The 16004-nt window shown below is 45.7% G+C and overlaps 1 protein-coding gene across 3 annotated transcripts in view; it reads left to right on the top strand.

Annotated features, from left to right (window-relative positions):
• The first annotated feature begins 531 nt into the window (after window positions 1-531).
• The window catches only part of COL17A1 (collagen type XVII alpha 1 chain), a 51584-nt gene continuing 36111 nt past the window's right edge, over window positions 532-16004 (top strand). For 2 of the 3 annotated variants that reach the window (XM_045438810.1, XM_045438808.1), the window contains exons 1-8: window positions 532-770; window positions 5555-5617; window positions 7742-7786; window positions 9175-9279; window positions 10280-10411; window positions 13326-13373; window positions 14504-14539; window positions 15663-15710. In XM_045438810.1, the coding sequence (XP_045294766.1) occupies window positions 5566-5617; window positions 7742-7786; window positions 9175-9279; window positions 10280-10411; window positions 13326-13373; window positions 14504-14539; window positions 15663-15710 (466 nt within the window). In that variant the 5' untranslated portion in view covers window positions 532-770; window positions 5555-5565. Of the gene's footprint in view, window positions 771-1182; window positions 1217-5554; window positions 5618-7741; window positions 7787-9174; window positions 9280-10279; window positions 10412-13325; window positions 13374-14503; window positions 14540-15662; window positions 15711-16004 lie in introns of all 3 variants that reach the window. The other variant, XM_045438809.1, reaches the window with a different exon arrangement.

Here is a 16004-nt window from a genome sequence, read left to right as displayed (position 1 = left end):
TAAACACCACTCTACCTGGCTGCCCCTTTAAAAAAAAATGAATCCCTATGCCACCAACTGTGCCATATTTGCATTCACTAACATCTTATTCTGAATGAGTTCGCCCATTTCCTCCAGGTGGGCTTGACCCTGCTTGGGTCAAAATGCAGGGAAGAAGGCAGAGGCATCTACAGGAGAAACAGGTCTTGAATATAAACCATGCCAACTTCATAGGTTTTCCGGGCTTGGGCCCGTTGACCACAGGCCCCCCAGAAGCTTGGCCACACCATGAGTCATGCGTTTTGGGATTTTTACTATTCTGTGGCAGAGAGGAAAGGGAAAACCAAATTGTGGCAGTTCTCTGGCTATGGAAGATAAGGAGAAGTAATAAAGGGCATTTCCTTTACCTTTGTTCCCTTTTCCCCATGGACCCATAAATGGTTAATGGGCCTACCCCTGTAGGAGAAACTTTCTGCCTCCTGTGAAGTTTGGTTCCTGGAGGCAGATCTTTTTTAAATGCAGCAAGTGTCAGATAATTGGAAGGGTGGAGTCACTGTAAAGCCCGACACACCTTTGTCAGGACTTGTTAGGAAGCAAAGAATTGAAAGGAACAAGGGGTAGAGCAGGAGAAGTGAACATTTTTGAAAGATCACTCAGCTCCAACACACCTGAGCTGGGTCTGGATAAAAAAAAGTGGGGCCTGCAAACATCTTGGAGAAAACACCAGGAGGAGAAAGAGAGAGAGGGGTTGATTCAAAGTCGTTTCCAGTTCCTTCCAAATCTCAAAGGAGGTAAGTAACAGGAGGTATCTGCCCTTTCTCCCTTCTTCTGGGACTTTGGTTTGACATTGGCTATTTAGAACTCAAGTATTTGTTGGGGGAAAATAAGAGTGAACTTGTTAAGGTTCAAGTGTTGTGCTTGAAGTGATTAATTGATCACAAATGGTTACTTTGGTTTCTGCGTTCTGCTCTGCTCGGGGCAGGTCTTTCAAAGAAACGAGAAGAAATCAGTGGGAAGGAGAGAAAGGCCAATTTAGATAACTTGGACTCTAGTGGCCAGTTTGTTTTTCTTTTTTTGGTATTTTCAGTATTGCAAATGGCTTGTGTTGAGTTGTTTCATGTAGATTATGACAGAGTTGGTAATTCCTTCAATCTCAGCCTCTCACTCTCCTGCTACCTCTGTTTCCTTCTCTTCCCTCAACAGCAGACAACAGCTCAGAGGGGAAGTTAAAGAGTCGGTAAGTGGGAGCTTCTGGAAGCAGCCCCTCAGCTCTGAGAGGTGAGGGGCTGCCAGGGGACCTCTGTGCTGGCAGGTTCCGATTAAACTCGAAAGTATGGATGGACATTGTTGTTTACCACACTTTCAAAATACTACTGCCGCTAATCTAAAGTAAAGTGTAATATCTGAAATGATATGATTAATCCAGGAATTTCCTGGTGTCAAACTTAGAACAAGAAAAAAAAGAGAGAGAAAATTTTGTCTGTGCACACACTTTTACTGGTTAATTTGTCCCCACCCCTAAATCATTTTGGTGTGAGAATTTACCAACTTCAGTATCTCACTGGACCGCACTAACTTCTCAATGACAAATTGCCACTTTGCTTTTTGAAGGATAGGCAAAGCCTCTGGCACATCACTTTGTTTGAGTAGCAAATAGTTGAATTTGCTAGTGTCCATAAAATATAGTGCGATTTTTAAAAGATAGCCATTTGAAAAGCAAAATTGTTTATTCTCACCCCTATATGCTCTCTCTTGGAGTTAAGTCACAGATCTAAGTCAGAACTAGACTAGAGAGGACATCCGGCCCCTGATGTATGCCCCTCAGAGAATCAGAGGGTCCAGCTGTACTGTGAGCCCCTTCAAACACCCACACAAATCCGATCAGAGTTTACATGGGGGGCAGTTAAAGAGTCTTGCTTCAATCTTGGATGGAAACTCCGATTCATGAAACTGATCCCACCCAAGAACTAACCCCATTCTTAGATTAGGTCTGGCCAAAAGGAGTCTATGTCTACGTGGTTTGGGGCTTTTCTGCTATTGTTAACGGCCTCCGGACTTAATAAAATGTGGCTGTAACCAAGAGGCATGATCACGAAGCTGGTGCCCCAAATCCCCCAACCTCAAGTGATAAAAATCAAGGATGCCAAATGTAGCAAAGGTGGCACACCCATTGCCGAGATGTTGCAGAGATAAAAACCTCTGAGACCATCAACCCTAGGACATTGGTTTTCCTGGCCGTCACGCTGCTCGCTCCTTCTGTGCTAACAGATCATAGCTAGTGGATGGTTTTCTCACATTTGGACCATTTTGTTGCTTTGTTTTAAAATTTGAAGTGTACAGAGAATGGAGTAATAGAAGCTGTAAAAATTACTTGCGATTCCTTAGCAGACTATAGAAAGATTAATTCCTAAAGTAAGAACACTTAGCTTCTCCATTCCCTTCCTTACTAAAGACCAGGGTCTCATGGGTCATTAGAATAAGGTCAGTGTGATAGTTTACTACCCCTGATAGCAGTTTGTCCTTGTGTGTGCGGGTCTTTCTCCACGTCATCCTGGGAATAGTTTTAGGTGAATGTGACATTTAAATGAAGTGGAAAGAAAAGAAAATTCAAAAAACTAGAAAAAAGAAACATCTTCAAAAGATCATTAACTATGAAATAATCATAAAGCAGCCCCTTAGAACTATGGATGGAAATTAGCATAGTTCTGGAATTGAGAACCTAGTGATCTGCCCTTCCTTGATTCTAGTGAAATGGCCCAAACATCAAAGAAGTTAAAATTAAGGAGTTAAAAATTATGTGACTTGACAGTGCTTCCATTAAGTAGTGTTTTGGAGAAAAGCACAGTGGGTGAGCACGCCCAGAAGAGGCAGCCTCCGCACATGCCCGGGCCTGCCAGTCTCCTTTCCCCAATGAAAACTATCTGCACTGAAAATGTTTGAAAAGGAAGTCCTTTGGGAATGCTGTAGATCCCATGGGACCATCCCAGTCAAGGTTTGTGCCTCGACCCATTGCTTTCCATTTGATAAATCGCTTAAAAAATTTTCATCTTAAGTTTTTGGTCTAAAGGAATCTGTCTCCTAGCACATCCCTGCCACTTCAGACTATCAGTCAGGAGCCAGCTCAAAGTCGGTCTCAGATTTTGAGACAGTCATCAGAACTCCATCCTCTGTATTCCAGGCCTAAGAAATCATTCTGTATGGCCATGGGACACAGCCATCTGAGGGGCTTCAGGCCGAGAAGCAGGGGTCCATCCACCTGCACCCACCTTGGGCACATTCTTTCCCAGAGTACCTTCTAGTAAGGATCCCCCAGGCCCTGGAGGAGGGTATCTGATTTCTTAGCAGGTGATGTCCTTGTGCCCTTCGGGAGCTGAGGAACCCTTTACATTTTGCAGCACATCTCAAGGCTCCATCTTCGGAACTTAAGAACAAGATGAGTGTGCCTAGGAAAGTGGGGTATTTTCCTGGGTACAGAAAGAACAACAAAACACTCCCTGGGTTTGCTGCCTGGACACTGAGACCCTGATCACTTGGAGCTATCATCAGTCTGCCTTGATGGCTGCAAGTAAAATAAACCCAGCCAAACCCATATGTGTAGCTGCTGACAGCAGCTTTCTTTAACAGATCAAAATAAGCAATAACTTGCAGGAAGTAAAAGCTTCCCTGGATTGTTATAAACACTTCCTTTCAGGATAACGTTTCATACCAATTCAGGTGTCTCCCTCAGTGGCTCTCTACTGGCAGCCAGGTCCATTTGAATGTTTAGTCTCCAGAATGTCTCCTGGTCCACAGGTAATGACCAATCAAAAAAAGAAAAAAAAGGTGGAGCGGGCTTCAGAGGTACCAAAGGCCATTACTGCTTAAACAAAAGATTTCAAAGACAATGTATGGTTACATGTATGTTTGCATGACAATAGTCATATAAGTTATAGCCAGAATGCAGACACAGACATAGGCCAGGTTTGGCCTTCTAATGACGCTGGTCTCCCTTGTGAAATTGTTTATGGAGCCCTTCCTTTTTGGCTCTAGGAAACAGACCTGCAAAGACTTTCTGTGGCTTCTCAGATCCAGCCAGGAATTTTTCCATGATGCCTCATTCTTTGCCTAGAGCTCTGTTTAAGAAGCTCCAATGAGCAAGAGGTTGGCACATTCCCCCAGGCCCTGAGGCTACCTGTGCTGATCTTGGTTCATTCCACAGGATAGCTGAGCAGCTAGCTTGTCTCCTTCCTGTGGTCTTGGTTTTCAGTGGGGAAGTCACCCAGACCTGCATTCTGACGTTCATGGGCCCTAGATGCTTGTTCCTTTGTGGACCCCTTCATCCATTAAAAACAAAACAAAACAAAACATCTTAAAAGTTATATTTTATAACTGCATTGAAAGAATATAAACCAGGTCAGATTGTGTTCATTTCTCTTCTGATTTTTAAAAAGAAATTGAAACACTTTTGGAGGCGCCTAAAAGTATGATAGGATTGGGCACTGTGCCTTCTATGCCTAATGGATAAGTTGACCCTAGAATCACTGGGCAGGTAAAAAAGACGGAAAGGAGAAATCTTCAAGCAAGGGGAATCCTGGGCAGAGTGGCTTGCCCAGAATTCTAGAATCCAATTTGAACTGCATCCAAAAGAGGAAGGGAAGGTTAGGGGGAGGAGAGAGAACCACAGGAAAAGCCAGACTTCACGTCCTCCCAGAACATGGGACTGAGAAGCACAGCAACGAGAACCCAGGTGGGTGGGGAACCCTGTTGTGTCTGCTGTGTGTTTAAACCTGAACCCCCACCCAGCTTCTTGCTGTCAACTGGCCTCAGCCCATCTATGTTTCAGGACACAGTGGACAAGATCTCAATGATTTTCCCTTCCAGAAGCAGTGAGTGAAGGGGCAACATAGATAACACACAGATATGTCTTTTCCTATGCACTTCTGTAGATTTTACACATTTTCTTCATATATTTCTCCTACTTATGTCTGCAAATAAGCATCATGGGCTAGCTTGTTACAAAGGGAAAATTTCATACTGTGAAAAGTACTAAGTTCCAGACAAGTACCAACGACACAATGATTTTCCCCCTAATTTAAATCCTTCCAACATCATTCTCCCATCTAAACTGTAAATAATGAAGCATGAATGTCTTATAGTCATAGAATCCCAATAGAACACTGAAAATTATGGGATACATCAAAATGAGTTTGTTAAAAGCAGCAAGTGCCTTGACAGATATCCTTCAGCTGTTTGTTACTTTGGCAAAAAATGGAGGTTTTATAGTCAAAGGTCAGGACACCACATCTTCCATGTAATCCCTTTAATGCTCATCAGGGGGCAGACTGGTCAATGAGATCCTGAAAAATAAGCTTTCCACACTAAAGAATAGAATCCAAAGTGGAACTATTAAATTATTCCTTCTTAGAACTGAATCAAGAAGTGGAAATGACTTGTAAACAATATGTACATGAAAGAATTATGCCTTGAATTCTAGTGATCAAGTGTTTTTGGTTCTCAGCTTGCATAGTAGGGACCTATCCTTCCTAAGAGTAATGGTCAGAGTCATGGCTGATCGTGGTTTCTGGCTTTTCTGCAGGTGGCTATGGTATGGATGTAACCAAGAAAAACAAGCGCGATGGCACCGAAGTCACTGAAAGAAGTAAGAGAACAATATATTATCCTTATGAAAGTAATACAAAAATTGGAAAGAGTAAATAATTCATTCCTAATTCCATCACAACTTCTAGATCACTTCTAAATTATTTATTTTTAGTTTTCTTTGTTTTTTTTTTGTTTTTTTTTCAATGTATCATTTAAAATGTTTCCTAAGTAGACTTTATTCCTTCCCATAAGATGGCTTTTGTTGATTTTTATTTTAACCTACTTATAATCCAACTGTGTTCTGCTTTTTCTTCAAAAATGAAAATTACCATTTTGATGTACAGTTTTCATAATTAGCATTTTCCGTAGCTGTATAATATTCTGTTGAATGAATTTGTCATAAGTTGTTTAACCATTTCTTTATTTAGAATACAGGGCAGCAGGAATCCAAAAGAATAATATCCCAGTTACTGCAGGGACAGAGTTAGAGTAACACCAATGTCACAGTTGCAGTCGACAGTGAAATTGAAAACAGACACATTTCTTTTGTGAAACTGCCCAAATGATAAATTCAGAGACATTTAAACTGTCCCCTAAACAGTTCTAACTCTTTCATTTATCCTGTGACTTTCATATATCTCTAATGAAAATATTCTGGCTTCACAGACTTGGAACTTGAGGTTAAGAAATAATTTATTTTTATGTGTCCAATAATCCCAAAGGTCCACACAATGAGAGGTTTAGTGAAAGCTCAAGGACTATTATTCAAATCAAGCTGCCATTTTAGTCTAAAAAACCATTTCCTGTTATGCATGGAATGTGGTTCCTGCTAGGACAAGAAATCAGTTAGGAAAATACACTGTGAAGAAGGAAGGGGGTTGGGGCAGCAAAACTGGTGTGGGATGGAGCAGTAGCCAGCAGGAGAGCCTAAAGTGGCACAAAGGAAATTCCACCTTTTCCCCTTTCACCACCTCTTCCAACATGCACACACACATGCACACCATGCACACACATATATACCGGGGCATGTGCGCACACATACACACAAACACACACACACACACACGCACCCCAGAAGTGTGCTGTTAAAGACCCGTGACATCAGCTATATCGGTACTCCTTTATATCCCACACAGAGGGAGGAGGCAGTGATGGTCACTGTCAGAGAACAACATTGGCCCCACTTTGGTTCTAGGAATCCACCCACCTCCCCATGTTGCTGCAGGGGAGAGAGAGATTCAGAAAGGTAACAGGTCTTCTAACTGGTGTTTAAGACATACTGGAAGGTGGGGGGCCTGGGTGGCTTGGGCATCTGACTCCTGGTTTCTGATGGGGTCATGGTCTCCTGAGTTCGATGCTAGCTCTGTGCTGACACCATGGAGCCTGCTTGGGATTTTCTGTCTGCCTCTCTCCCTGCTCATTCTCTATCTCTTCTCTCAAAAAACAAAAAACAAACAAAAAGCATACTGGAAGCTTTTGTTACCTCCATAGACTCACCATGACTTGGAGTCTAGAGAAACTCAATTTGGGGAGGCAAAGGGACTGGTTCTTCAAGTCTGACTTTGATGTTCATCTATCCCCGATTTCACCCAGCACCAAGTGTGACTTACTGACCCCCGCCTTCCTACATACACCTCCTTACTCTCAGGGATGGCCCTGATGATTTGGGAATGAATTATGTCCTTGAGACACCCCCAGTTGATAAAGAAGTACAAAATAATTATCCACTTCCCAGTGAAATCAGCCAGGATAATGTGTTGGCCCCAGCCGGATGGGGTGACCATATGGAAAAGGTAGTGCAGACAGAGTGTGACTTGGCACACTTCAGAGTGATTTGAGGCCCTGGTCCTCCTTCGAAGGTGAATCCAGGCCTGGACTGGATCTAATTGTTAAATGAGAGCCATAGACGTCAAGGTAAGTACGCCATCCCTCAAACCAGCAGGTAACTACTTTTGGTTCCAAAAGGATATAAACTTATTTTCCAGGTAAATTAAACCCCATTGTTATTGCACATATTTTCACGGACAGTGGGTCAGATCACATACCTTAAAGCACAAGTATACAAAAATCTATGTTGAACCTAATTTAAGATGCTGAGCCTATGAGAGATGTTAGACCTTGCCAACATACAGGGAATTCAGTGTGTTATATAAGATCTTATCTTCTTATTGTCTTTTTCTAGTTATTACGGAAACAGTAACTACAAGACTTACATCCTTACCACCAAGTAAGTGACTACCAAGAGCTTCCTTCTCAGTAAGGCATGTATGAAGGACTCCACATGTAACCTTTTCTCTATGTACTCTTCAGCTGAGCAAATCCAAAAGATCTGAAATCTCTTTTTTAACAGCTATATTGACATTAATTTACAAATCACCAAACACACCAGTTTGAAGTATATAATTCAATGGTTGTTAGTACTGTTAATGTTAAAAATAAAACTGCCAGTTATTTTACCAGCAAAGCAGGTTTATTTGGGAAATTGCAAACTGGAACAAACTAAGGCAGAACCACAAGCAAGTCCAACAAACAAAGGAAAGGAAGATTTTATGGAGAAGGAAGAAGCTGGGAGGTGTTTTAAAGCCCATTGGAGAAAAGCAAGAGTTCAGGGTGATGGATGGCTTCTTATTGGCTGAGTTGCAGGCGTAGATTTCCTGCAGGCATGCAACCTATATCTTTTCCTGTTGGGGCCTGTAATTGAGGATACTTTCCCTCTGAGGATTCTTCAGCTGGGTCTGCAATTGACAGGTGCTTCCTGAAATTGACATTAAGTGGCATGGCTTCCCCTTCAGCCTCCCCTTAGCATCAATTCACTTTAGTGACCTTTCCTTTTATTAATGTTCTCAGTATGTTTACAGAGTTGTGCAGGCATTGCAACAATCTAATTTTAAAAGATTCCATCACCCCAAAAGGAAACTTCATGACCATAAGCAGTCACTCCCCATTCTCCCTCCCCTCTCCCCTCTCCCCTGAGAACTACAAGTCTGCTCTCTGTATAGATTTACCTGATGTGGACACTCCTGGCAGAAACCTTATCCAGCCTGAGCACAGGGTGGGAGGAGGGAACCACCAGTCAGGCCTCTGAATCCACTTTTTTTCCTGAGGAGGTCTTCAGGTTTAGTGGATTCTATAATGGAGAGGCAGCCCTAAAGCTACCCCTGCTCCCCAGGGAGCCTCATTCACAGAGGGTGGGAACAAGAGGTCAGAGCACCATGGGCTGCCACATGGAACACCAGCAACACAGAGCTGTCACTCACTCTTTCAGCGAGTCTAGTGGCTGGCATGTCTGTGGCACTGACCAGGCAATTTCAAAAAAGCCAGCCCAACCCATGCCCTGGCCTCGCAGAACTTTTCCTCACTCAACTGCATTTTCTAATATTTAAATTTTCCTAATGAGCAACTTGCTATGCTCTGCCCAGAAGACTTTGCTTTTAAATTGGGTGGAATATTTGTTCTCAATGTTTCTATCAAAAATGAGAGTATGGCAACTTGCACTTGCAAAGGGACAGGAGGGTCATGGGCGATAAGCCAGGGGTGATCTCTGTAAGCAGAGGAGGAGGGGATCCCCTGGCCTGACTCCACCCATAAATTGTCACCTGCTTCTTGTTTCTGCAGAAGGGGGAACCAGCAACGGCTATGCTAAAACAGGCTCTCTTAGTGGGGGGAGCCGTCTGGAGAAACACAGCCTGACACATGGCAGCAGTGGCTACATAAACTCAAGTAAGTGCCTGGGGGTGAATGGGGTTGGGGGAGAACAGATGGACAGGGAGAGAGGGAGTCCTACAAGGAGAGGGAGGGTCACAACTGCTTGTCATCCATTCCAAATGCCCCAAATTACTATGTAACTGACACATGTCCCAGCCACTGTGACACTTTCAAATCGGCCACATTGGAAGCCTACTTATAGTGGGATCCATTTTCATTAAGTTCCCAGTATAAATAACAGTAATCAAGAATGCTTCATAGGGAGGTTGCTCTTTCCCCACTGAATCACTCTCTTTAAGCCATTTCTTTTAGGGAAGGGTGTGCACGCATGAGGGTTTATAATTTCAATTAACAACAACAACAAAAGAAATTTAGGTTTGGATTACTCTGTTATGGAATCTAGTGACATACAATCCCACACGGAGTTTCCACTGGGCAAGCATCCAACACAGGCCTATTGTTCCCAGTGAAAGACTCTTTCAGGGTAGCTTTCAAACTGAAACAAAACAAAGCAAGGCAAAACCAAACCAAATAAAACACAAGCACACATTAACCCCTGAAGCCATTTAAAAAGTCTTGGACTGACACTGAAAAAGAAGACCCAAAACACACAAATCGCTGGGTTGACCAAGAGGAGTAGTTGCTGTTTGCTTCCAAGGAACACTCCCATGTCCAGTTATACTCTGGTCCATCCAGTAGTGACCTACAATGAAGTGCCACGTCTCAAGAAAAATCCTGCCAAAGCCTCTCAGCTGCCATGTGTAACCACATCCACAGAGGGGCCCCCTGCCTTCCTGCCACGGTCAGCTGGGGAAGGGCAGCAGCCATGACTCCATCTACCATTTCTGAGTGGTCATTGGAATGCCAAGGTGGACCCTTCCAGCAATGTTCTCCAGAAGTCCTCTTGGCCTTCCACGGGGCCCTTTTTTATTTTGAGCAGCCTGAGTATACTTTGTGTGACCACATGCCGGTCTACTGGAGCCCTGGGAGACTTTACGCTTTTCCCCGCTTGCAGGTGGAAGCACACGGGGCAATGCCTCCACCTCCAGTTACAGGAGGGCTCACTCCCCTGCCTCCACTCTGCCCAACTCACCAGGCTCCACGTTTGAGAGGAAGACTCACATCACCCGCCACGGAACATACGAAGGTATTGGTCCCACAGATTTTACAAGAGCGCTGCTCTCTTCCCCAGATAACTTCGCTCATCTTTTGAGGATGAAATTATTGGCCACCCTTATTTACCTGTTTCTGCCGTGTCTTCACTCTTCTTTCATTTCTTTCACAGACTCATGCTACTTAGAGATTTCATTGATTTACCCACCCCCTTAATTCATTCCTTCATTTAGCATTTTATCACGCATCTACCATGTATTTAACACCCTTTGGAATGTTTTAGTGGACGCTCTAGGGGCCAAGGGCAGGCTGCCCCCAAATGGGTCACTTTGGCATGAACAGTATTTTGAGTTAAAAGCAATCAAAACCCAGCAGGTTCAGGAAAAGCTCTTTACCTCCCCCTCAGTTGCTTGCTTGTACCAAGAAGAGAGCTATTAATAGAAACTCCTCGGGGCGCCTGGGTGGTGCAGTGGGTTAAGCGTCCGACTTCAGCCAGGTCACGATCTCACGGTCCGGGAGTTCGAGCCCCGCGTCAGGCTCTCGGCTGATGGCTCAGAGCCTGCAGCCTGTTTCCGATTCTGTGTCTCCCTCTCTCTCTGCCCCTCCCCCATTCATGCTTTGTCTCTCTCTGTCCCAAAAATAAATAAACGTTGAAAAAAAATTAAAAAAAAAAAAAAACTCCTCTACTTAGGAAACTTACTTAGGTAACAAGGCAATCTTTGTTTTCCAACCATCTCCTCTCACCTTCCTGCTAACGGTCTTTCTCCCCTTTGTATTCTCAAGCCCCTACCCCTCTCCTCAGCTCATATGAGCATCATGTTGCCAGTCTCTGGAATTTCCATGTCTGTGTGGATTCAGAAGCTAAATTTGATTTTTCTCCTGTTAATCTGTCTCATGTCAATTTGCTTCTTGGTCCAGCTAGAAGGATCTTGAAGGGTAGAGGAAATTCTTCCTCCCTAATGATACTGAAATGAATTAGATGTGGATCTTGCTTCAAGTTGCCTATAGTCTACTGGATAAGCTAAGATGATAAGTTAAAAACTATGATATAAAGTAGAAGGGGATTATGGTTTCCAGCTGAGTCTTCAGAGAAGACTCTGTGGAGGTAGCATTTGAGATGGGCCTTCATGTGTGATGTGTGACGCCCAGTGGAGAGGTGGGTCGCTCCGGCCTGCATGGGCCACACACAGGCAGCAGTCAGGGCTCACTAGCAAGCAGGTGCTGATGTGAAGAGAGCTGGAGGGGCTCAGATTCAGGGCTGGCCTATGATGTTTGGATTCTGTTCTGTCACAGTGAGAAGCCCCTGGGATTTTTGAATAAAAAGTCAATCATCTTTGAGGTCTAGGACTAGAACTCTGGAAGCCATGTGCAGGAAGAATGGGGAGGAAAGAGGCAGAACGTGGTGACAAGTTAGAAGGTGCTCCATGGTCAAGGAGGGGAAAACTTGGCTGGGACTAGGGTGGCAGCATTTGGAGTGGAAAAAAGGAGCAGGGGTGAGATGTATTGCAGATGGAATTGATGTTTGACAATTGATTAAGTACTAAGGGAGAGGGGGGAAAAAGAGTCTGAGATTGAAGCGCAGGTGGTTGGGGCCATGGTGGTACCCGTGATTGAAAGAGGGCAGCCAGGTGGAGGCCCCCATGCTGACGAGCTCGGGGATGTGCCCTGAAGCGGAGCTGCCGCACAGCTCCTGGTGGGGCTACCGAGCAGGGAGAGGGGTGCGCAGGACTTGAGCTCAGGGAGAAGTCGGGCAGGATACCCAGCTTGGCGGCATTTATGAAGAGATGTTAGTTAGTAGAAGATGGAAAACTCAGGAACTGGCCAAGGAAGGGAGGATGAGAGCAGAAAGGGGCAAAGAAAGAGAACATTGGGGATGAAAGGGAACGAAGAGTCAGAAGACAGAGGAGGAGGAAGAGTGTGAGTGGCTGGGGAGAGCAGGACCAGGCAGAGATATGGAAGTGGGGCAGGGAGGTGCTCAGGGTCAAGAAGCAGGAGGCAGGAGGCAGGCGTTTGGGTCCTGCCCCTCAGGTCACTGCAGTGCCTGGTCATCTGCAGAAGCAGGTTTGGTGGGAAACAGACCAGCCAGGCAGCAAGTGGCTCTGATACTGAATGGAGACGGGTAGTGGTGGTAGAGAAGCAGGACTGAGGGTTTGAGTTCCCCAGTAAGTGAGTTAAGACCCAGAGCTGGAGGGGCGCCTGGGTGGCGCAGTTGGTTAAGCGTCCGACTTCAGCCAGGTCACGATCTCGCGGTCCGTGAGTTCGAGCCCCGCATCGGGCTCTGGGCTGATGGCTCAGAGCCTGGAGCCTGTTTCCGATTCTGTGTCTCCCTCTCTCTCTGCCCCTCCCCCGTTCATGCTCTGTCTCTCTCTGTCCCAAAAATAAATAAACGTTGAAAAAAAAAATTAAAAAAAAAAAAAAAAGACCCAGAGCTGGCATATGGCAGGGGTGGGGGTGGGGAGCCAAAATCCAGGCCAGGCAGGGTGTCACCACAGTGCTTTCTGATGTTAGGCCTTCCTGGGGGCTGGCGCCTTCATTGTAACAGGGTCCACATTTGGGACTGGCTTCACAAGGTAAGTGACACTGCCGGTATTTGTATGACCAGGGACAGGTCACCTGCACCAACACTGGCATAGGGCACACTCAGTCAAGGATGTAAAAACAAAAAAAAATGAAAACGTCCTGCTTTCCTTTGTTCTAACCCTTCGCCACGTGAAATAGATCAGTGGTCACAGCGAAATGCCCCAGCTGCGTCCTGGAGGTGTGTCCTATTTCCACAGCAAGCCTGCTGTAGAGCACTTGCCGTCCAGGGTGCTGGGCCGGAAGGTTCAGTAGGGGGTGCCCAGTGCACCTTCTCCCCTGGGCAGCTCTGGGAGGGCCGGCCATGTGTGTGCTGAGTGTTTTCTCTGGGAGGACTGGCTCTGTGTGCTGAGTGTTTTCTCCCTCTGCAGGGAGCTCCAGCGGCAACTCTTCTCCGGAGTACCCTCGGAAGGAATTTGGTATGTCCTTTCCTTACTTTCTGAAGAAATGGTCAAATGAGGCACTGGGGAAATGCCTGGAGTCAAATGGATTCTTTTAAAGGAGTTTGACCCCTTGCTTCCTTATCCTGAAGCATCTTAAGGCGACTGACCTCCACATTAACTTGCTGGCATTCGCCATTGCTCCTGATACTACTGAAGTGGCAAGTTATTCACACAGGGCTCAGGCTTGGACAGAGAAGCCCCTAAGGCCAAGAAACAATTATAGGATTTTTCCTTCCACAGGACACACAAAGACCTCCCAGCAAAGAGGAGCAGGGGGTTGAACACACAAATGCCAAACATCTCATCACCTCCACCATGATTGGCTGCAAAGGGGCACCTTTATGCCAAGTGAAACCCAAGGATCTGTCTTCATTTGGCCTTAACCTTTTGGTCCATGTTCTTGGATTCTCACTGTGCGTCTGAATTGATATGATGATTGTACAGTGATTATAATTTTATTTATTTGCTTATGGCTGGAAGTCCAAGGCAGTCTCTAACAAAAAGCTAAAGAGATCTGGCTGTTTTGTTTTGTTTTTTTTTTTTAAATATATTTCATCTGTGTAGACAGCCAGTCCTAATGACCTTGCTTCCAAATGATTACCTTAGTTAACATTCTAAGTGTGAGCTAATCTAACATTCATTTAGCTAACACCCTAAATGCATTGGAGCCTTGCAAAACTTTCTCTGCCCTTTGGCTATGTGGCCATCATTTATTAGGCACCCACTGCCAACCCCAGGTGGTTGGGTTCACTGTGGGGCCAGTGATTGAAATAGGGGAGCCAGGTGGAGGCCTCCACATGGACTGACGTGTTCAATCATTTCATCCTGAAGCAGAGCTGGTGGTTCAGCTTCCGGGTGGGGGCACCAAGTAGGAACTGGGATGCACAGGACTTGAGCTCAGGGAAGAAGGGCAGGACACTCAGTTTGCAAAGACTTTACAAAGACAGATTAGTAGAAACAAAGAGAAGGGTGCCCATCTGGATATAAATGCACACTGAAAACCGTCTCTTCCCCACCCCCCACTCAAACAGACCTACTTCCAGGTGAAAATTATTTAGCATGCCACCTCTTACATATGCCTAAGATTACTTGTCTTTGTTTCTCAGCATCTTCTTCAACCAGAGGAAGGAGCCAAACACGAGGTGAGCTCTGTTGCTGGGTTCATTTCAGTTCATTCACCAAGTTTTTTCTGAACATCTAACACGGGTGCCCAGCCTTGAGCCAGAAAATATGAGAAGCAGAGAAGAATAAATAAGGCGTGGTTTCTGCGTCCGAGGAGTTTACAGCTTCCTGGGAATCTTTTGCCGGCCCCATCAGGATGGGAAGGGTAGATTCTGGCGATGACGTAGCATGCGAGTGGAAGCAAGGCTAAAATCACATGGTAGCCAGCTGGGGAGCAGCTTGTCCTGCTGCGGATTAGCTGATGATGCTGGTGCCACATCTGACTTCACTCGTAGTCTCCTGGCTGACTAACTAGAGCCGCTGTAATTACCGTGATGCATCGAGAAATGAGCAAAAGCCCTTCTTTTTCAAATTATTCCAGGGCACAGAGGGCTGCATGACAGTTTTGCATTGTCCACGTCTGCCTGTGGAGAAGGCTCTAGGAGGGAAATGCGGTCCTGGGGAAAGCGGCCCCAATGGATCTGGTGGGGGTGGGGAGGAGCGGCGTGTCAGCGCCTTGCTGAAGGCAGGGCTCCTCATGGGCTGGGCTGCTGTAGCTCTCACTGATCAGTCTAGACTTCCCAGGTGCCTTTTTGCATCAGTAACTTGAAAGTTAGGAACATACCAGCTACCAACTTTAGGCTAATAGTTGAAAGATGTCAATGGCCTACCTGAAGCTAACTAATAACACGAAACCATCCATTTCCTGCCCAAAGGAGGCCCAAGTGGCTAAGTAAATGGTACGGGTTTTAGAAGTCTCTCTCTCTCTCTCATGACCCAGAGACCCAGGAGGCAAGACAGCAGCTTGGTTTGGGCAGTTGGGAGACAGGCAGTGGGAAGGGGTTCGGGCAATGCTGATGGTGATGGAGCCTCCCGGCTCAGCCTGTGATTTCATCAGGGCATCCCCAGGCGCTGGGATGTGTACAGTGGGCAGGTTGGGATGTGGGGAGAGGACCTCTCCTTTAAATAGCACTTGTTCTGGGCACACTTAGGCCTCCTGTTCTTAGGACACAGCCCAGAATCTTTTCTGCTGCTCAGAGCTCAGTGTCAGGCACTGTGATCCAAGCTCCTTCATTCACACTTTCTCCATCTCTTCCCTGGCAGAGAGCGAAATCCGAGTTCGACTACAGAGTGCATCCCCATCTACCCGATGTAAGTGGTCACTGTCTGTCTGAAAATAAAGGATCCAGGAATCCAGGGTCACCAGTGTGTGTGTATGTGTGTGTGTGTGTGTGTGTCTGTGTGTGTGGTCACTCAATCATAAAACGTCTTGAAGGGCCTTCTGTGAGAGGGACCCTTGGCGAGGTGCTGGGGATGAGGAGCTGAGTAAGTCATGTTCCTTGCTGCTAACAGGGAGAACGTAAACCAACCAACCATGACATCTCAGGGAGCTGAAGGAGCAGGGAGTCAAAGAAGCCTTGTCGGGTCCATGTCCCTTGAAGGGGG

This window comes from Leopardus geoffroyi, chromosome D2 (assembly GCF_018350155.1).
Source record: "Leopardus geoffroyi isolate Oge1 chromosome D2, O.geoffroyi_Oge1_pat1.0, whole genome shotgun sequence".
Classification (NCBI taxonomy): domain Eukaryota; kingdom Metazoa; phylum Chordata; class Mammalia; order Carnivora; family Felidae; genus Leopardus; species Leopardus geoffroyi.
This window is presented reverse-complemented; position numbering and strand designations above follow the sequence as displayed.